This window comes from Centropristis striata, chromosome 9 (assembly GCF_030273125.1).
Source record: "Centropristis striata isolate RG_2023a ecotype Rhode Island chromosome 9, C.striata_1.0, whole genome shotgun sequence".
In the NCBI taxonomy this organism is placed as follows: Eukaryota; Metazoa; Chordata; class Actinopteri; order Perciformes; family Serranidae; genus Centropristis; species Centropristis striata.
In genome coordinates, this window is record NC_081525.1 from 22,704,281 (window position 1) to 22,726,392 (window position 22,112).

The window sequence follows — 22,112 nt, forward strand, 5'->3', positions numbered from 1 at the left end:
GTCTGTCTCACCCTTCAGCCAGTTCATCCAGGAGCTCCTGGCTGCCTTCAGGATCCAGCAGGCCTCTTTCACCCTCCTTCTCTGCAGCCGTAGCACCTCCTCCCTCAGCAGCGACCTCTGCCTCCTTCTCCTGGGTCTCTGCTCCCTCCTCAAGCTTCTCTGCTGGCTGAGGCTGCGTCTCAGTCTCTGTCTCCTTTTCCTTTTCCTTTTCCTTCTCTACCTCTGGTTCTGAGCTGTCTTCCTCCTCCACCTCCACTTTTGACTTCTCGTCTCCACTCGACTCTTCGCTGGATGTCGACTCATAGCTGGAGGAAAAAGTGGACATATGCACAATTTTCAAAGCACCGACTCAGAAATCACATACGTTTTACCATTTATAATAACAGTTTTGCATCGTCTAGCCTTAAAAAAAAAAAGTAGATTCTAGCTGAACAGATACTAATCTTTAAATGATGCAGGAACATTTTTTCTGCCTTGGGCTTCGGAACATTTAACTTTGTTTAACTTTTGTGTGTGTGTGTGTGTGTGTGTGTGTGTGTGTGTAAATATACAGAAGCCACCACATCAATGAAACATTTAACCAGGTAAAACGAATATGAAAGCACCAATGTCAACACAGGCCAAGGCTAGATAAATACTACCAGGTCGTTACCCTCTACACCTCAAGCGTGACATAAAAAAGGTGCTTGTCTAACACAACCTTGGCCCACATATCCAAAACATCCTTCACACAGTTAAACATACACATGAAAATCCATAGGTATGCTTGCACACTCACATATGCAACCTTGGATAAAACCCAACCTTGTTCAGTGAGGAAAAGCTGAAGATATATTTAGAGCTATGGAGGCTGCAGGTGTGTGTGTGTGTGTGTGTGTGTGAGATCATTGGGGTGTATCATGAAGGGACCTCTGTGAGGCCATGATCAGATAAGTCTTTTATTGAATGCCACTGATTCATGCTTATTTGTAGACACACACACATGCACACACACACAGAGGCCACACCACACGAGGCGTTCAGGGGCCACAGCATTCTCTGGATTCCAGAGGAGCTCAAGGGAGAGCAAAGATAGTTTGGACCATCCAAAGACAAGAAATGCCAACAGCAGCCCACTTCCTGGTGTGGGCAGACGACTGAGGATAGTTTGTTGTCTGACATGTTTGTCTCATTATAAATAGCATCAGTAACATAGGAAAGGAAACATATGTATTGTCCAGAACAGGGACATCTTATATAACTTATTAATGCTTATATAAGGAGCAGATTCTTACGACACCATGGATGATAGTTCATTGTTTGTTCTGGAGAATAGCTCTTAGGTTATGTTTGCAGATCATTCTGAAACAGGGAGGAAGGAATCGACTCCGCTGCAGATCTGGCAAAATATAGCAAAGGCGAGCAGGTCATAAAACAGCAAAGCTCAGGAATGTAAGAACAGGAACGTGGCAGGAATAAAACAAATCTTCTAATGGCAGCCATTTCCTTCATATGCTAGGCAAGTAATGGGGAATAATAGAAATATTATGTGGCGATAACGAGAAACAAAAGTTACATTAGATGTGTGCTTGGTGCTGTTGATGGTTATTTTTTGTGATTCATTAGATGTTTTTACATCTTTGGGCTCAACTAAAGTCATTTTGGTACCAGATACTTCATTTGGCACCTATTCAGTCCAATGAGAACTGCTTTCCTGGTGTGAAAAGTTTCTAACTTCGGCCTTTACTTCGGTTTTATGTGGCCTACGGAATATTGAAGGTAGCATTTCTCTTGCTGGCTCCGCCCCCAGGTTCCTGCTCGACCCATAGACTCTAAATAATGATGATATTTAACGCCTTTTCTCAACTTGAGGAAGGTTTTAGAAATATAAAACATCCATGAATGGATGGAATATTTACAATTGAGTCATTATTGACTTTGTTTGCAGTTCAAAGTGTCATATCATCAGTTTTACAGATGTCTCTTTTCCAGTGTCTGCACTTCAATTGAGTGCATGGATGTATAAATTGTATCATGATATTTTGCGTGGCAATATTATATCGATTCATGGTCGTCAAGTATCGATATTTAGTGTTCAGGTGACTGTCAGTATTTTCGTTGTTTTTGTTTTTTTCCGGAGGCCGTAGCGGGCTCACTTCATGGATACCTGTATCATATGAAACTAGAAGATCTAAGGAATCTATAGTCACCATGTGCGTCAGGATATCGTGGAATATCGGGAAGTTGTCGAAATAATGTTGCAAAGTTAGGCTTGTTTTTTGTACCGCAATACTCACCATATCACAAAACGCTTAAAATCACAATAATATCATTTCATGACTCAAGTATCAGGATACAATCGTATCGTGGGGCCTAACGTAGTTTTGCAGGCTGCCACTATTAATATCTGGGGCAACTGAATAAAACAATTGATGGTAGCTTGGCTATTTAAAAAGGGCTTGTGCAGGATTTGTGCAGGGTGTCCCGCATCACACTAATGACCATGCTCTTTCACCAATCCATGGTCTCTGCATTTTGACTCACCCGTTCAGCATTGGCTTAAATGGCTTGAAATCAACTGATGTAGTACTAAAAAGTAACTGGTATTATCAACAATCTTTGCTGATGGAAAACCAAAACAGTGTGAGCTGAGCTGAGTGGATCTGTGCCATACTATGCAGTGAAACAGTGGCCTAAGACTAAAGAGTTCTCATCTGATAAAAAACAACCAGTAATCTTTCAAATGTTTGGCTGCTGTAACAGAAAAGTGAATCACTGCTGAGTGTCATGTGCACGTCTGAGGTAATTACTATAAAAGTCTGTCCTGAACATGTCTGTCACACTGTGGGGACCCACTTTCCATCTGGGGAGAACATTTGGTCCAGACAGGGTTAACCAATTTTATTTTAGAACTAGACTTGGTTATGTGTTTAGGTCAAGTGGCAACCTCTGTGTCTGAGCAGGGAGGCAAACAAGGAAGAACCTTAAGCTGCATTCTACCAAAAATTCCAACAGGGGACCAGACGCCGGCTGCAGAAGTATTTGGGTCCATTCATTTCAATACAAAATGAGAAAACTTCTCACTTGATTTATCAAAAACACTATGATCTCAATCGCTAGTAAAAAAAATACTCTTCAAGACAATATGATGTTAATTGTGTAAATAACAGCCCCATTTAGAAGAAATCGTAGGATTTGTGGTGTGGCTACCTTTGATTGACAGGTTACTAACGAAGCGATCCGTAATCAGAAGAGAAGCAGAACAATGCATATTCACGGCAACGTGTCAATAAATTTATATAAATATATAAGAAAAAAGGACATTACGGGTTTCGCCTCATAACTTTGAGCCTTTCACACTGTGATTTCACTTAGTGACAGTTTATCTAAACATTTTGTTCTTTAAAAATGTCTTGTTCAGCGTTTGGTTGGACTAACAGACACTCCAAGGAGTCGCTATTCATGATTTCGGATAAGTAACATACATTTAATTTTTGTTTTTTGCTAGCCAAAATTAACATCCCAGTTAATGCTAACATGAATTAGCAGTGACTTCTCTCAGTCAGGTTGCTGGTGTAGAGAGGCGTGTAGTCAGTGATCAGATCCCTCTCACTCCTCCACAGTCCAAATATGGTCTGCTCCCCGTTTCCGAAAACAAGATGGTGACGAGTGTAACGCTGAACTCGATGCCTCAAAAGGGAAGTCCACAAACCAATGGGTGACATCACAGTGACTCGGTCCAATATTTATACAGTCTAAGGTTAAGGTTAAGGGTTAAGTAGCAGTTATGGTTAAAGTGAGTGAGAGCATCCAGGGAATTTAAGTCTGTCAAACCTCACACATTACTGAAACGTGTTTTTGTGTAAACAGGTGCTTCATAATAAAGCTGTAACACCAGCTAACGATAATCACAGCAGTCAGGAAGAACAATCTCCCCTCTTTGAGAATCACCTTTGTTCTTCCAACCACTACCATCTGCTTACTTAAAATTCATCAGCTTTTACGAGCACACACACACACACACACACACACACACACACACACACACACAAACTGCATCCAGCATCAACGAACGCTGACATAAGCACACTTGCACAAAGCACTAAGGTACCATCAATACTGACGAAAATATGCACACACATCACATAATGTACAACACATATTCATACACACACACTGAACCTCCCAGTAGCAACGGTGAGGTCAGATTCAGGGCAGTGTGTCTTCAACTGAGCCTTGACGACGAACAACATGAAGCAGATGTTTGAAACACAGCTGGACTTCACAGTTCACAGTCACTGTGGTCGAACTCCCACAACTCGGCTTACAACTTATTTGTACTCATTATTTTTGAGACAGGTGGTAAGAGGGAGGATGTTGCTGCTTGAAAATCCAAACTGCTGCTAATGGATTACTTGAATTTAAGGATGAACATATTTTATTTTAAAAAATTCAAGTATATATCCTCATAAAACTCAAAATGTATCAATGATCGATAAAGCTACAGTTTGCAAACTGAATGTTGCAATAACAATTATAAAACACAGAGAAATACAAGTTAATTAATTAGAAATATGAATATTAATTTGAGCAAAACTAGCTTACTGTATCAAACCTTGCTAGCATGAATAACTTTTAATTAACGTTTAATTTTATCCAAAACGTATTTAAATATGCAAGATTACTGTGAAAACTAATCTCATACCTCTTTGGGGGCTAAAACATAAAACATTGAACTCATTGATGTTATCTTTACAGTATAATCTCACGTGAGTTAGTTTTACAATTGACAGGATCAAGTCTCTTTTCGTCTTTTAAAAAAAAAGCACCAGTTATCAAAACAGGCTTTTGCATAGTACAGTGTATATATATCTTTTATTTTGCCCATGTATGCATGTAGTGATTAATTGATTAATTGATCCTTAACGTTATGGATAATCGAGTTGACAGGTTTCTTCCAAACACCCATCCCTGTTAGATTAAGTGTATACTTAAGTACTTATTTTTTATACTTGTGTTTTTGAATCTTTTTTCCTTTCCACAGAACCAAATCCATGTATCATTTGACATGCTCTACCTTTAAGGATTAGCTTGAGTCATTTTCTGAGTAACTGGTTAATCCGACTAAAGCTACTTTGCAGAATTTAACACATCAAACCTGACAACAAATTTCTTAAATTAAATCATGATAAAATAAGACATGACATTCAGTTATTCTGCAGTAATATCCACAGAATCGGTGCTCCTTTTTATAATTAGATTGTTATGCTTTGAGATTGCCTTTGATGTAAAGTGCATTATAAATAAAATGTATTATTATTATTACAAAGGATGCCTGAGGTTTAATTCTGCATTAGAGAACTAAAAAGTAAAGATGCATTCATGGACACACAAATAAAAGTGCACAAAGAACACATCGGCAGCCCACACAGAGATATTAATCACATAGAGAGATTGGACACTGATTAAAAAGAAGATTTTACCCTCCATTCACCCCAACAAACTTCAGGTTTTTCTTGGCTCCCTTGTTCCCCTGCTTGTCAGCAACACCATTTTTCTTCATAATAGATTTGAGACCTGGTGAAGAGGAGGACAGAGAAAAAGAGGGAGGGAAAGAGAGATAAAAAAGAAAAGGCAGGGTGGGAAAAATTAATCAGGGCCTTGTGAAATTTGAGTGTTTATGTGTTTGTGTTGGCTCTGTGTGTATGCAGGATGGTAGAAAATTCATATTCTGTATCAAATCTGATATCAAGTTCTGACACCAGAACATAGTGTTGTTTGTCAGTGGTTCATATGAGCATTTATGATCTGCCACCCCTTTTTGTTCAGGTCTGGCTGAGTTTACACCACTATAAAATGCTGCAGTGTCGGCGTACAAAGAGGAACTTGCAGACTGGTGACAATTTTAAGAAAAAATGAATAATAAATGAGTAGAATAAGGGCCCCCAGGGGTCACTGAATGCTTTTATGTGAATGAAACAACAAGTTCTCCAACCTAAACGACAAGAGGTTGTGTGTAAGTACCATAAATTACGGCACATATGTACGTTTCGCGGCTCGCGCTTCATGGCTTGCGGTACAGCGGCGCATTCTAAAAATAGCACACACGACGCACACTTGCAGTTGTAAAAAGGCTGTGGTTTCTGTGGATTTATGTTATAAAACCACTGACCTAGGTTTAGGGCAAAAACTTCCCGGTAAGGCTTTATAAAAGACAAATTAAACAGTAAATAAATGTACATATGCCAGAAGTGAGTAGTAATAGTTACAAGGGTCACGTGACTGCCATAAGTTACGTCTAAAACACGATTCATGTAACTTACATAAACAACGTAACTTAAGTTAAAAAAATATTCACTTTTGTTTTCACACAGGACCCGAACCCCGCTCTCCTGGGAGAAGGTTTTTAAACTTTTAAACTTTGCTTGGCTGTGAATCACTGCTGTACATACGACCTATACTGACGTTTGATGGGAGAACAGGCTGGAATGAAAATTATGTAAAACATGTATGGTCTTTGTAGTTAGCTGATGTATTGTAAACCCAAATGGACATGTACAAGACATTTTGACTTATTTGTCTATATAATAATATTGTCATCTATATAACACTTACTGTTACATCTATATAACTACTCTGACAGTCAAACTCAAAAAGTACAAAAGTATTTAGCTTTCAAACACAGAAGAAACATTTCTGAAGGAGCAGTTTATTTTTCTCCATGTGAATCAAGTAAAAGCAACGTAGTAACTGAGTCTGAGTCTCAAGGCGGAGTAAAAGCGATACATCAAACTGATATTGGTAGCTCATGAGACGTCAGACAATAATGGTTTGCACATGTTGGCTGTATTTCTTTGTCCAAGTACATACATTATATATATCTGCCTGACACACAGAAGTACACACTGTAATAAGCTGCGTGTGAATGTACATATGTATAACATTTTGAGGACTGGCTGACATTAAAGAAGCTCTGGATGCAATTACAAGCAAATTTAGCTCATCAAATAGTGTGGAATCCCTGTGCTGGCAGAGAGAGGAGACGCTAGGGCCTCATTTGTGTATTTCACACAAAGACAACAATAAAACCAATGTGAGCGAACACAAACTGTCAAGAAAAAAAATCTTAATTGGACTGTGAATGAAAAACTGAAGTGTGAGTGTCAATTAAGCAAGTAGGATGGGATGACAAACGATCAAGTTACTATCGCAGCTGTTTCCAATGAATTCCCCCTTCGATGTACACAGGTCAAGATTATAGGCTGTGATAACAACATACAACCTTGGCATTGTCAGGCCAACTTCTGTATGTAACAGTCCTATAATTGATGCTGCATGGGCTCCTTTGCTGACTCCCCTTGGCTCTAAGCCCGGCATGGCTGTCTTAGTTGTGCCTGACAGAGAGACATGGTGCAGAGGCTCTGTAATGTTTTATGCAAGGACATAAGGATGTGGCTTTGAGCCAGAAACCACGGGCTGAGCAGATCCCAGCGACCACCATCTAAGAAGAAGAATGCTTTTAGATCTGGTATCTCTCAGGAGAAAGCAGCGGGAAGAGAAGAAGTTTGGAACATATTTGGCATTTTCATCTTACCATCCTCTAATAAATAATACAATTGTGTAATTAACCTTCCCGCACTATGTCAGACATATATTTCACTCATCCATACGAATCTACAAAGCTCTACTTGAGTCTCTGATGACTGAGACAAGTGAGAGTTCTGAACGCAACAGTAGTGGTTTCTGTTTCCAGTATTAGTGGAGTAAAACACTGATGTCATTTAAAGAAGCTGTGAATCTCCTATGTCAAAGATGGAGACATAGAGCAACCAAAAAGAAACAGTGACAATCTGGAGAGAGAAAATATTTATATATATCTCTGCATGTGTTCACACACACAAATCACTTAAAACCACTCTTGTATACTGTACTCCCAACACTGAACTTAAAATGAACTCCAAGCATAAAATATGTGTGTGATAGTGGAGATAGTCTTCCGGGGCCAGAAACAGAACAGCGAGACATCAAGGGAGGGAAGAAAGCCATCTTCAGTTTGATGTGTGTGAGGGTGTGTGTGCTCGAGTGTCCATTTGACTGTGTACTGAAAGCAAGTGCTTGTATGTGCACCCTGTTGGAGTGCGGTAGTGTAACAAATTAAATATACTCTTGGAGTTAATTGAATGCAATTTCTCCAGGACTTTATAACATGTGTTTGATCACCATTGTATGATAGTATGACAGTTAATATAATGAATCTGTGAAACACAGTATGTACTGCATAAAGACATGCAAATGTGCTGCCACCATTGATGACTAAATGCATAATGTTGCAATGCAGTTGTTGGTTTTTTTTACAGATAATAATACAACTTTACCTGCCTGTGTTACACTAATGCCACTAATTAAAAGCAGGTACAAAAAAAGGGCTTGTACTAATATATCTTAAACTTGTATTTCATATCATAAGCTATAAAAAAACAGGTTGTGCAAACTAAATTTTACATGAAATGAGCATGTAGAGAGGTGCCCTGCTGAGTTAAGCCAGCTTCGGAAGAGGATGCTACAGCAGAGTAGATTGACAGAAATATATTTTAAAAAAGAAATTATACCAGACAGAAACATAACTATGAACTTTAGGCAACGTAGTCATTTTCCTTTCAGGACGACCACTGAAAAATAATTGGGAGTGAGAATTAGCAGGTAGATGTGCCACTAAATTATGAAGTCAAAATCACTCATAGTCATTAGGTGGGAGAATTAAGTACATAGAAGAGTAACAGATATTATATTTCAGAGGAATATTAAATCCTTTTTGAAATTGTTTTTTTATATATTTCTACAGGAGAATCCAACTGATGTCTAGTCACAGTGACAGTAATTGGTGTGTTTTGTGTTCTGCTGTATCGTGTCTTAATAAACAATAAGTCAGGAAACACTGTTACCAATTGGTAACCATTTGGATACAACTTTTACAACTGCAGTTTATCATTTACAATTAAAAAAACTAGTGTGTGTGTTTTCCATCGAGAATAACACAGTTAACCCCGAAGAATAAAATATCCTATTTTTGCAGACCTTGTTGTGAGTACTTTCATCAAGGAACTATTTTCTTTCTACCACAATAAATCCAGCAACCATATAACAACAAAGAAGTATGAGTGAATCTACTCATGGATGAGAGGCTTACATTATGTTACAGCTCAGCTCAGGAGGACTCCATTAATGTTTACATCTCGGGCTGTCATGTACATGAGCCTCTAGTCCATGAGGAAATGTAAGCTTCCTTCTGCACAGTTGGCAGGTGTAGTTCTGTAAAAAGAAAATAGTTCCTCCAAGAAACTGCTCACAACAAGGCCTGTGGATTATTTTGAGAACAAGTTTATGATTTCTGGAAAAGGTACATTAAAAGTGAATGCAATTCACACCAAAACAAACTATATGCATTCCTCCCCCAATGCAATAATCCTTGTGTTGACATAGTACTACAGATAAAAGACATGAATTGTCAGCACATCAGTAGAGTATTTCTAAATAATAGAAAAGACCAGTGTGGTTTCTGGTTGCAATGAAAAGAAACTACACCAAGAGGCAGAGCAGCTTGCTGTAAATACACCACCTTGTTGTCAGTTTGATAGTAGTCTTACATCAGTTAGTTTGATAGTGTCTTACATCAGCTGTAAGGTGTGCCGGGAGCTGGGCTAAGCGTTCTATCTGACCTACTAAAAAGCTCGATACAAGTGTCACCACAGAAATCTGTCGAACCACTCTGTCAATGTTTGGCTGCTCCTTTTTGTTCAATGGGAAGAAGTAAAGATGGGAAATTAATATACCAGGCTACTGAGTGGTACACAGACACATTAATCACAAGTCGTCTTGGCAGAGATCAGAAGGAACATGGTGTAATTAAGTGTCATGGAGAGTGGAAGCTGCGAAAGGATCATTTCACTGAGTATGAGAGTTCATTGAATGCAGGTTCATTGACAGACAGATGTGTACAGTGTAAACCATGGGGTACAAACTGAACTACAGGCCTACCTTGTTCTTGCTGTTTGCTGGCAGCAGCAGCTTTCTGGGCTGGTGAGTAGAAGGCAGAGAGGACACTAAGAGAGCTGACCAGTTGACTTTGAATCGAGCTCATTTTGGAAGGACCAGGCTTCCCTGCTGGTTTCCCTGTCGTTGCTGCAGGGACCGCCTTCCCTGCAGGCTTGGCTGATGCTCCTTTTCCTGCCTCTGCTCTTTTCCCTGCCGTCTGTTTCTGTGTGCTGGGGCTTTCCTGCTGGCTGGCCGTCTGTTGAGTTCCCGAGCCACTACCCAGCTGTGCCCACTGCTCGCCCAGAAGCCCTGTTAACCGGGTTACGACTTGGCCCAAAGCCGCAGGCGACGTTGGTGACTCACTGGAGCCTCTGCGAGGAGGCTGGGCCTCGCCAGACTCCCGTCGTGTGGCCTGGGCTTCACTTGAACCCCGACGCTGAGGTGCTTCCCCAGAGCCTCTGCGCAGTGATTGTGTCTCACTGCCATCTTTTTGAGGAGGTTGAGTCTCACTGGAGCTTCTACGGGAACCCTGAGGCTGAGCTTGGGCGTCACATGACCCCTGGCGAGTAGATCGGGTCTGGGATTCTCCTGATCCACGCCTAGGAGGTTGAGATACACTGGAACCCCTCTGTGTTGCTTTAAGCTCTTTGGAGTTACGTCGAGTTGCAGTAGTTTGTGCTTGGATTGATTTGGGCCGAGTTCGGACTTCGCTGGAGGCTGGAGGAGGGCCCTTGGTCTCAGCCTGAGGTTGAGATAGCTTCTCACTAGACTCTGCCAGAGGACTCTTTGCTAGGGTGAGGTCCTCAACCTGAGATGGAGATGAGGCTTGATGTTTTACGTGTGGTTCAGGGAGCTGTGTTGGGGTTTGGGCCTCAACCTGAGGTGGATCCTGTACCTGCACCTGGGGCTGGGTTTTTGCCTGGGGTTGTGACTGCTGGGCCTGCGTTTCACTGGATCCCCTGCGAGGTCGCACAGGTGCAGCCTGAAGTTGAGGAGCTGATGGCTGTGCCTGCTCTGCTGAGAGTTTCCGGCCTCTCTGGGGTCGTACAGGAGCTACTGTCTTCACAGCTGCACTCTCTGCTGCTGCTACTACTACAACTGTGTCGGTGACCACAGTTTCTTTGACTGTTGTACACACGATTAAACCTTCTTCTGTTTGTTTCTTCTCTACAGTCTCCAGTGCAGTCTGCTTTGTTTCAACAGTTACTGTTACTTCACTCTTTGGGGGTTCAGTTTCTTTTGTTTCTGTGTCATCCTTTACCGTAACTGTCATTATCTTGGATTCTGTTTTTTCTTCTGCTGCAACAAGTGGACTGGCACTGCCTTCATCTTGGCTTACAACAGCTGAAACCACAGCTTGTTCAACTTTGCCTTCTTTATCTGTAATTGAACTCTCTGTGACAACTTTCACAACCACATCTTCACTGTCTCTTTGAATTCTTTCACTTGCTTCCTTATCTTCCCCTCCCTCACTGACCACTGCACCCACATCCTCTACACTTTCACTCATGGCACTTTCTCCCGCTTGACTCTCTGCTTCTGTACCTCTGGCCGGATTATTATCCTGTCGTCTTTCCACCTCCGTCTCAGTCTGCTGGTCTGTCCTCTGCGCTTCCACTGTCTCTGTCACCCTGTCCACAGTGTCCACTCTCTCTGTCACTGTCCCCCTCTCTACACTGCTGGCCCTCGGCCTCTGCGGATGGTCTGTTACTGTGTTTCCTTCTGTTTCTGTGACTTGGTTTACCCTCGCCGCTACGGGCGTCTCGGTCATCTGATCCTGAGTGGCGATCCTCTCCGTTACTGTGCCCCGCTCCATGCTGTTGGCTCTGGGTCTTGGCGGGCTCGCAGCAGCTGCTTCTGCCTCCATCTCTGGCACCTGTTCATGTTTATCAGCTTCATTAGTCTCTGTTCCTTGATCTATACTTCCAGCCCTTGGTTTGGGTACACAAACTTCAATACAGATTTTATCTGTATCTGTTCCCTTATCAACCGTACCGGGTGATTCTGTTTCTGTCTCTTGGTTGGCAAAATCTACTTTCTCTGTCACTGTTCCTGTGTCAATGCTCTCTCTTCTCGGCCTGCTCACTGCTTCAGGAGTACACACCTCCACTCTCATTCCATCACTCAGTTGTAGTATTTTCTCCTCTTTTAACTTGTTCTCATCTATTTGTTCTTTCAAAAGATTATTAGTTCTCTCCAGGTCTTCACTAGCCTGAAGAAGTTTAGCCTCCAGTATCATTAGCTTCTCCTGCAGATTCTGCACACCATCTGGCTCCTCATCTTTGTCTCCTTTTGCTGCATCACCATCTTGAAAACTGCTAGACTCTGCTTCTTTTACAGCCCCCCTAAGTGATGTTAATTCCTGTCCTGCAATGTCACGTGATAGTTTTTGCACTGCATGCTCCAGTGGACTCTCTAAAGTCTCTTTTTGTTTGTCTGATTTTTCTGAAGGCTGTGTTTGTTTCTCCGATTCTTGCTCTGACAACCCAACCGTTTCTCCGCGTGCTATGGAACCCTTCAAAGATTCCTGATTTATCTCCTCATCTTTCTGTAGCACTTTACTTTTCTCTGTAACACTTTGTTTGCCTTTCCCTGTTACCAGCTTTGTTGGCACACGCTCTGAAGCTTCAAAACTTCCAGTGGGTTGAGTCTTCAGAGCTAGGTTGAGCCCTTCTGTAGGTCTGTGTCCTTGAGTGCGTGTCGTAGAATCAGAGTTCGGTGCTGTTGTAGAGGATGATCTGGAAACCTGGGCTTGGGTCTGGGCTTTGAGCTGAAGCAGTAGCTTCTCCCTCTCCTCCCTCAGTGAGCTGATCTGAGCCTTTAGTTCTGGGATGGTTTTGACCTGCTCCTCCAGCTCTCTGACCCTCTTCAGTGCTACTGTGATCTGCTGGTGAAGCCCGGTCCGATCCTGAGGAACACACCGTCTCTCCGTTATGTCCGGTGAAGGGCGGAACACGTTCTCTGTCGATCCACTCTCCGGTGTTCCCACGACACGGTCTGGACTGCTTGAGTCAGAACCTTTTCGCTGCTGGAGGGTGATGGGCATGCTTGATGCTCGAAGCAGGTTTGGGCGACTTTGTGTCTCCACAGTTTTCTCTTCAGTATCTCGAGGGGCTTCATCCCTGGACTTTACTGAAACAAAGCCGGCTCCCTGACCGGTTGTCCCCCTGCTGCTCAGGCTGGAGGTTCCCCCTTCACTTGACCTGAAGTCGAAGATCTGTTGGACCTCTGTCACCCGTGATTTAGGTTTGGGCCCAAGGGTGGACGTCCCAGACCATGTGCTTTCCTTTTCCTTAGGGACCGGCCTGGCCCCATGCCCAGGGAGGCTAAAATTTCTGGGCAGAGTGCTGAATTTTGGTGGGCCCTTGACCCTGCGCTGAATGTGGACCCTTTTGATGGTGTTGCCTTTTTCAATGTCGTCAACATACTTGAGGAAGTCCAGGTCCAGGTGAAAGCCATAAGGAGTTTCCACGGAATAGGGCAGCTGCTTCCTCTGAACACCACCCTCACTGGCCTTGGTCTGAATACCGTTGGCTGCAAGGAATTAACATGAAAGTCAATCAATCAATCAATCAATCAATCAATCAATCAATCAATCAATAGATCAATCAATCAATCAATCGATCCAACAATCAATCAATCAATCAACGCTTCTCCTACTACTACTACAAATAATAACTAATAAAAGCCAAATTTCTTTGTGCAATTGCTTGATAAAAATGAACCTGAACCAAATCAAAGATTATCATCAGCATTATTATTCCTTTTTCACCCACTTGTTCAGACAGGCTGTACTGTGCTGCACACATGGTGCTTCATTATGTAAAACCATATCACTTACTGGGAAGTAATTATCATGCAGCGATTGCGCCAAAACAAACTAATCAGCATGCAAAATTATGCTCATGCTGTGTCAACTTATGAATACAGTTTGAGACAGGAAACAATTATCACCTGAAGGAAATAAAGCCTTCACTGCTTTTGGCCACATTCAGGAATTGTTTCACTCTTTATGTCAGATATTGTAAAGGGAAAAAATGATTCTCCATGACTGATTACAGTACTTACAGATTTTTTTTTTAAAAGATAACAAAATCTGATTTATTGCATAACAAGTAAGAAGCAAGTGGGTTGTTGGTTTAAAAGTAGTTAGGACACTCACCACTTTTCTTGTCCATCATGGGAGGCAGAGTTCTCAGTCATCGACTTGTGTTTGCTACTCTTGGATCTGGCAACCTGGATAAAACAGAAATGAGAGAGCTGTTTGAGAAAACAGTAATATCCATCGCATACGCCTGAACAGAACTGAATTCTACATTCCGTCGTGCCAAATTTTCTACAGTAGAATGACACATGAAATCAAATTAAAATGAGAAAAACAGTGTCTGCTCCCTGTGGATAAAGTTCCAGAAAATATGCAGCCTCGAACAGCCTGGAGGTTTTTCTTTGTTCAAGTTACTTTGCTCTAAGATTCGCTGAATATTTTCACTTTTTCACCACAGTGACTGAAATAAAACAAAATGATCCATGACCCTTACAACAAGAGAACAAATATTCGCCTCTCTGAGATCAGATATTCAATAATTTATGTAAGAACATGCTCCAGCCTTGGCGGCTCGATTGCCAGGAAAAAAGTGGTCCAAATTATGCTGATTGATGTCATAACTAATCCAAGCAACAGTATTTAGGTAAGCCAAACACTATGCCACATGTGCATGGAGTTATATTTTAATAGCAAAAGAAACATGGCACATTGTTTTTATGACACATTATTCTGTATACAGCAGGGCAGCAGTGCAACAGTCCAGATGGTTATACTGAGATGAGCAAAGGCATTTTAATCAGTAGGCTCATGTACAGCTATGGCTTTAGATGTTGCATTAGATGTGCACTGTGAAATTATACCAAGCAACAACAAATATTAATAGCACAAAGAGGGGAAAGGCAGCACTATTGTGTCCATTAATTTAATTTGCTTTGCTGGGTAAAACATTTAAAAGGCATTTAAAGTCAACATGACCCTGGACATGCCCACAGAAGGCAAAATGTTACATTACACTTTGTATCATTTGTTCCACTTGGAGAAGCTAAGAAAGCAGAGCCATTTGACCATGTTTTTTTTTTTCTTTTACAATGAGCTTACAGAAAAGTAGAGCTTAGGGAGATGGAAAACAATTCAGCAATGGTGAGTCAAAACTTTTAAGGGCTTATGTAAAGCTTCCTAATAAAATATCCAAAACTAATAATAAATCCCAGGCGATTTGGCCAGATCTGAGTGAGCTGCACAGCTTAAATCCATATTAAACGAACACCTGAGCCCTTGCAGACAAATATCAACTTTAAGGCTATTTAGCAAATAGGCACACATTATTCATGCAGTTTCCATGCAAATTTGTGTCACTGGAGAAAAATATCTGCTGTGTAGGAGACGTTGTATACAAGAGCCCGAAGCTCTGGTTTAATACATGCAGGAGTTCAAACTTCCACATATGAGGTCCAAATTAGCATTTTCATTATTTTCAGTAGAGGATTTATTTTGCACTATATGTTCTGGAACAGGTACTACAGATTGGAGTTTTTTTTTTTTTTTTTACACCAGGCTTTCAAGTGATGTATTTTATTATGCCTGCAGGCCACAAGTTACTGCAAATATTATAACTGATATTGTAATGCAAATCTAAAATGACAGGAGTCTTGATTATTACTTGACAACCGTTCATCCAGTTGACTTTACACTTGGCAGGTGTACTACGGAGGACCCAAGAAAGTGCGTGTGTCGAGTGTGAGCTCTTGAGATTTATGGGGCATATTTACTACATACTGTATTGTGTATTCAGAGGGGACCCCTAGTAATTGTTACACACTTGCTCTCTGTCGCTCACTACAGTACATCCAAGAGCAGATGAAGAAAGAGAGACTGGAGATTGGAGATTACATTGTGCTCAATCACCATCAGCGATGTAACTTTCAAAATGAAAACTTTTGATCACACGTATAGCCAGGCTAGCTGTTAGAAAAAGGACATACAAACTCTAGTATTGATAGGGGACACAACTATTATCATAATTAGTTATAATAATGCAACAGTGCGGGTTTGTTTTTATGGTGTTCCCTCTTTCATTTCCTTTCCCATTTTTATACTGTTTTTAAACTGACAGAAGATAAAAGTCTCGTGGGAATATGGAAACACTGTCTTAAAGATGCAGTTTTACCATTTGAAATGGCGCTTTGTTTTATCAAAAGAATGGGAACATGCACCTCCACTTTGTAGCTTTCAATAAGAAGTTTGTGATACTGAAAAAAATGCATAATGCATAAAGACTCTCAACAAACCAGATGGTATTCTCTATGTACCAGCTTTTAATCAAATTTTCAACTGACCTTGAACTAAAAGGTATTTCTAAAAGTCAACCACAGTCTATTGCATGTGGCAGTACTACTACTGTAGTTGATTATAGTAGCAAATCCAATAAAACATCCACTGCAGCATATTTATATGTTTGTAAGCTTGTAAACACAGTACTTAGCTGATATACAGAGGTTTGGAGAAAGTACATTGTCCTGGCCAAAGGGTAAACTGTGTGTTGTGCAGAGCTGAGTGGGGACATATTGCAAGGCAAGCAGTGCATGAGCTGGCAATGCAATCAATCAAAATGACAGCCAGTCAACCCAGGGGCCTAAACGGGAACTGTGACCGGCTCTGTTTGGCCCCTGTGCTGTCCTCATAGATTGAGCCTTAATAATGAAAAGAATTGGTGACCAGGAGCAGAATTGTTGTCTCTGTTACAGATGAACAGATATACATGCACACATAGAGACACACAGACCAGCTGACTGACAGCCTCGGCACAGAATCTGACACCCTGAGATTGCTGCCATGGCAACCATTCTTCTATCCACTACTTCTGCATGTCCCAGGAGTGAGGGGAGCACAGGCATTCCCAACTCCTCCCGATGTTTAATGCGACTGCGATCAGCTTGCTGTCCTTAAGGCTTAATTAGCCGATTTGGGAGCAGAAGAATGCGGCTCGTAATTGCTGAGTGAAGTACAGGCAGACCCCACTGGCAATTATACACAGTGGGCAGGCAACAAAACCCTCCTTAATGAGATCATTACCGGAATGGAGAGACAGGGGTAGAGTGGGTGAGGCTGGGAAAGGGACAGAAAGGGGTACCTAAAAAAAAACAATAGAAGGGAGTAGAAAGAATAGAGATAGGTTGGAGAATATGTTGAGAAAGATGAATGAAAGCTTCAGTTTGGCAGACGAGTATGACGCCAGGAGAGCAGAAGTGACGGAAAAGATGATGCTGCAAAAAACTTGCAAAAAAGCTAAAAGTCTACCTGGCCTTCCCCACAGTGCAGTTGGGAGGATTTTTAAAGTTTTCTCTATTAATTAAAGTCACTCTTAATGCTTGTGTGACTAATGAAAGGCCTCGGAGCAACAGAGGAATCATGCTGTATTTGGTGAGCTTCAGCAGGGTAATATGGATGATTACCATAAATGATGAGCCATAATATCAGTCTATAAACAGCCACAGAGTTTGTATATGTAAACAGTATTACTGCTGCACAGATACTAGTAGATTATCCAGGTTAGGCTGGTGATTAAATATTGGAACCGGCTGATGATCCAAACTGGATTACAGTCATGATGACTATGAACTAAAAGCTCACAAAGGCTATGTTAATCCAGACTGACAGTATCTGCTACAGGCTCCACAAGGCTAAAAGGAAGCCACGGATATGTGTGTCCAAAACGTGTGTCAGCACCTATTTAGTCACCATCTTTGACAGTGTTTATGTGCTTACAGTATGCAGGTCTATGTGCGAGGCCAGTTGAGTCACTGTTTGTGAACGGTCTCACACATGCACATAATAACCCCCTTAAAGGACACGCAACAATCACTCAACGCCAATCCAATAAGCGTGACAGCTGGTCGAGAGGCCCGGAAGAGAGAAATAATGGGAGTATAGTAAATAAGCTCATACTGACAGCCAGGGGTTTTCATATGTCATCAGCGTGGAAACCTCAAACCAATATGGTTGTTCTTTAGGGGTGTTTTGAAACAGAGACCCCAGCTAAATACTTAATGTTGTACTGCAAAATGTCAAAAACAAACAGCAGTCAGTGGCCAAAAGAGCGAAAATAGCATTTCACGATATAAATCAGGGTTATACTGACCAAGTTTTTTCAAATTATACATACACCCACTCAGGAATTCACACACCAGACAAACACTCATACGCAGAAAATTACTGCTGACCCAACCTACCAAGAAAAGGGGGAAAAGCTTTAATTGAATGTCATGGGTCATTACATTGGAGTGCCTGTGTACTGGAGATTGAATTAGTCTGATACACTGACACAGAGCAGGCTTAGACAGAAGACAGGCCAGCAGGAAATAAGATTGGAGAGCGCTAGCAGGGGACAGGAGGTGGGCGGTTGGGAGAGAGAGAGCGGGTGAGAAAGTGAAAATGAGGCAGAGATGGGAGTGGCAGCTGTACGCTCATATCTCAGACATGCAGAGCAGCTTTACCGTTATGTTTCCCTCTCTTCAAGCTCTCATTCTGTCATTTTCTGTCTCATACTCTATCTCTTTTTTCTTTGTTTTAAAGGTACGCATGAATGCTTTACAATCTTTCATACACTCGCTTTAAAGCCCTGTGCACCCACTGCAGTTATGTGAAAGCAGCAGCAGAGGAGAGAGAAACAGGCAACAATAACACAGGTCCCAAGTCCTTATCACAACCCTGACATGGGACCAGCTATCTCTGTTTACCCATGTACTACCTTGAGAATGATAGGAGGATCGTCCGGCTTAATACTCCAACTCTCAGCCTGACAGAGACACAAACAAATTCAAGCAAGAGGGGACATAGATAAAGTCACATATGCAAAGTACTGACTACTTGCGTTAAATGCCTACTGCAGCACAACCTTACAGGAGGGCAATTTCAACAATGCAGCAAAAAGATCTCATGGGGCACCAGAGGCAAAAATTACTTTGCAACCTAATTTAGGTGTTTAAAGGTACCTTATTAACATTTAAAGCAATTTGAGGACATTTTCTAACTTTAAAGTTACTATTCTCCTCACCAGAGAGATAAATTAAATTAGGTAACTTTGCAGAATTTAAAAGATTGTTTTAAACCAGCGTAATACATTATATGTACACTTATATCAGCAGGCTGTTTTATGAGTTGTAGAATTAGATTCCAGTGATGTAAGATCATTTCTGATTCTTGTAAGCCACCTCACTCCCTGCGTCTTGAAGACCTTGCCAGGAAGAGTGTGGACATCAGTTCTGAAGACTGACTGATGGCTTGTTAGCTAGCTCACTACAGTGAAGTAGACTGCCAGAGGCATGAAGTGAAGTGAAAGGGCCACAGCGTACACTAGGGAGGTTTAACGGCATGTCAATAGTCACACACTGTACTCGCAAATGTTTTTTTCTGGTTCGCACATATCTATTTTTAGGGGCAAGTACAAGTAAAATACTTCCATTGTAGAGCCCTTGTAGATATGTTGTATGTTAGTTATTTGGGTCACTTGCTAAGAATGTGACTGCATTTAAATGGCAAATGGGGGTGTTTCAGTAAATAAAACAAACTCTGGATGTGCAATTTTGGTGTCATGGATTACACCAACCTGTGAACACCTACTCAGAAGCACACAAATGTGTGTTCTTTGCTATTCTCAAACCTTTAAAGCAACTATCCACTGCAGCTTTGTAAAGAGAAATAACAGTATTACTTCTACAGAGATGAGCTGAATTCATTAGCAATAAAATGCACCATTGCTCCATTCAATACACTTTACACACACTCTGGTATGAACAGCAGCTTATGATAGCTAATGTTAGCACCCTTTTGCTACACTATGATTTAGAGTTCACCATTAGCCACAACGCATCAAAAATCTCGCTCTAAAATAGATTTTCCATCATATGATAAAATAGGTTCCTTTTTCCAGGAGGTTACATGAAATCTTTTTGTTTTTACTCATCTGCATCCCATTACAGAGACACTGACGATGATACAAGTGTGAGTGAGGGACGCAGCTGATGGTGCAATTAGTTCAATCTAGTGAGTTGCAGGTGCGGATGACAATTTGGCATAATGACACGCTACAGCATGGAGATGCTCCAGAGCAGCGAACTGAGGAGATTCATTGACAAGACAACTGGGGACTAAATGTTGGATTTCTGAACCAGATCAAATGAAGGACATTTTGACATCCAGATCCTGAAGACAGAACTCGGAGACATTTATCTGGTATCCAGTCTCTGTATGCTCTGTAGGAGCAGATCAATCCCTCTGTTCTACAAGAGCTGCTGATCCATCCCACTCCAGTCTAAGAATATTTGTCTATATATACGACATTATAAACTATAATCCATTATAATACATCTTCTGAGCCAATTTGGCTTTATTTTCTTCACAGTTCTGTCTGTCCCATACTAGCTCAACATCCAAAACTCTCTGTTTTAGTCCTAATCCAGTATGATCTAGTTTAGTATGACAGTGTGTGTATTCATAAGGGACCAGATTGTTCCCTTTGTGTTAAACAACATCTGGCTTTCAACCCCAGAGAGAAAATGAGAGAGGGAACTTCTGTCTATGGGCTTCATTAAACAGTGGCTAAATCATCCCGCAGGGCCACAGTGAGTAGGCCAGTTTTTCATTACAGGTCAGTTCAAACTGCTTTTTTTCTGTGAGGAACTGCAAATTAAGATAATGGGTTGCACTGGATACTTTAATAGAGAAATTGTCTTTGAGTGGAACATGAATTTTAATGTAACTATGATAAGCAGATGGTGAAAAATATGTGTAAAAATAAGCGGAAAAGCTCAAGTCGTTTGCTGGTTATCAGTTCTATGTGGAGCCAAAAAGAGACATAGAACAAACCATCCAGTCTGGAAAAAAATCTATTATCACTGCTCTAGTTTAGCTTACAATTACATCAAACAGTATGTTCTGTTTCTGACTGCTAAATAGAATTTTTCTTTCCAAGCTCGGGGCAAACAATAGAAAATCCTGCTTAAGCAAAAAAAAAAAAAAACAATTAAAGAAACCAAGAGGCACAAATTGATGTCTTTTAAGTCTTTCTATTGTTCACTTGTGACTTTGCTTTGCTTCCACATTAGGGAATTAGTTGTGAGGACATCAAACACTACAGGGGCCCAAGGATTCCACTCACATTCAGAAAGATGACTAAGAACCTACAGGATGCATGTGGAGAGTGACCTCCAATGTATCTTTTTGTTCGGCATGGAAAGATCCACTTTGGCTGCTGCCAAATGTGAGCGTTCTGTTGGTGTGCAGCATGTGATGGATACACTGATCCCCTGATTTCCTTGTCAACATGTCTGTCTATATACTGACACCCAGTGTAGTATAAACAGAGCCGTGTCTGTTTCCATTTTGGAGTATATTTGGCCCTTTGTTTGGCCGACTAGCAGTAACTTCAATATGCCGGGCCATGTTCACAAAAGTCCTTCACATGTCAACAGCCGAATCACTTTGCATCATGAGCCAGGGTTTTTCTATGGAAAGTTGATGCCTCACTATCAGAAAAGATATGTTAGATATGTAAGCTCAGATTTACACCAAACTGCTGCTCTGATGCATTGCCTTCCATGTCAATAGTCAGACAGTGGTACAGTAGGGCTGATGTATTATGGCGAAAAAATTATCACGATTATTATGCTCAATATTGAGATCATTTCTAGTTGGTATTGGAAAAAATCATGAATTGAAATGGGAACATGTATTTTGCTAATCTGTTATTTCTTTATGTGTTTGAGAGCTGGCAGGCAGCTGCATTATTAACAGTGTTCTTAATTAAATGTTGCAGTGAGTTTGGAGTTACGGGCATGTGCGAAGGTGCTTTGGATTCACAGCACAAGACAAAACAAGAGCAACATTGTGATACAGAATACACACATTAATCTTTTTATCTTGATTATCTTGTTTTCAAGGCAAAATCATAATTGGCTGCCAGCCCTATTACAAGGTTTTCTATGCTCCAATGAATGCAAAATGTTTCTATTCTACTATATAGCATTTAAAATGAATGGACTAGAATCAAATGAATGGA

The 22,112-nt window shown here is 41.1% G+C and overlaps 1 protein-coding gene across 1 annotated transcript in view; it reads right to left on the bottom strand.

The window, feature by feature from the left end:
• The window catches only part of kank4 (KN motif and ankyrin repeat domains 4), an 86,956-nt gene that overhangs the window by 13,822 nt on the left and 51,022 nt on the right, over positions 1–22,112 (bottom strand). The window contains exons 2-5 of the mRNA XM_059340853.1: positions 14,174–14,247; positions 10,015–13,545; positions 5,463–5,556; positions 12–305 (exon numbers count right to left, since the gene is read on the bottom strand). Of these exons, the coding sequence (XP_059196836.1) occupies positions 12–305; positions 5,463–5,556; positions 10,015–13,545; positions 14,174–14,192 (3,938 nt within the window). The 5' untranslated portion in view covers positions 14,193–14,247. The remainder of the gene's footprint in view (positions 1–11; positions 306–5,462; positions 5,557–10,014; positions 13,546–14,173; positions 14,248–22,112) is intronic.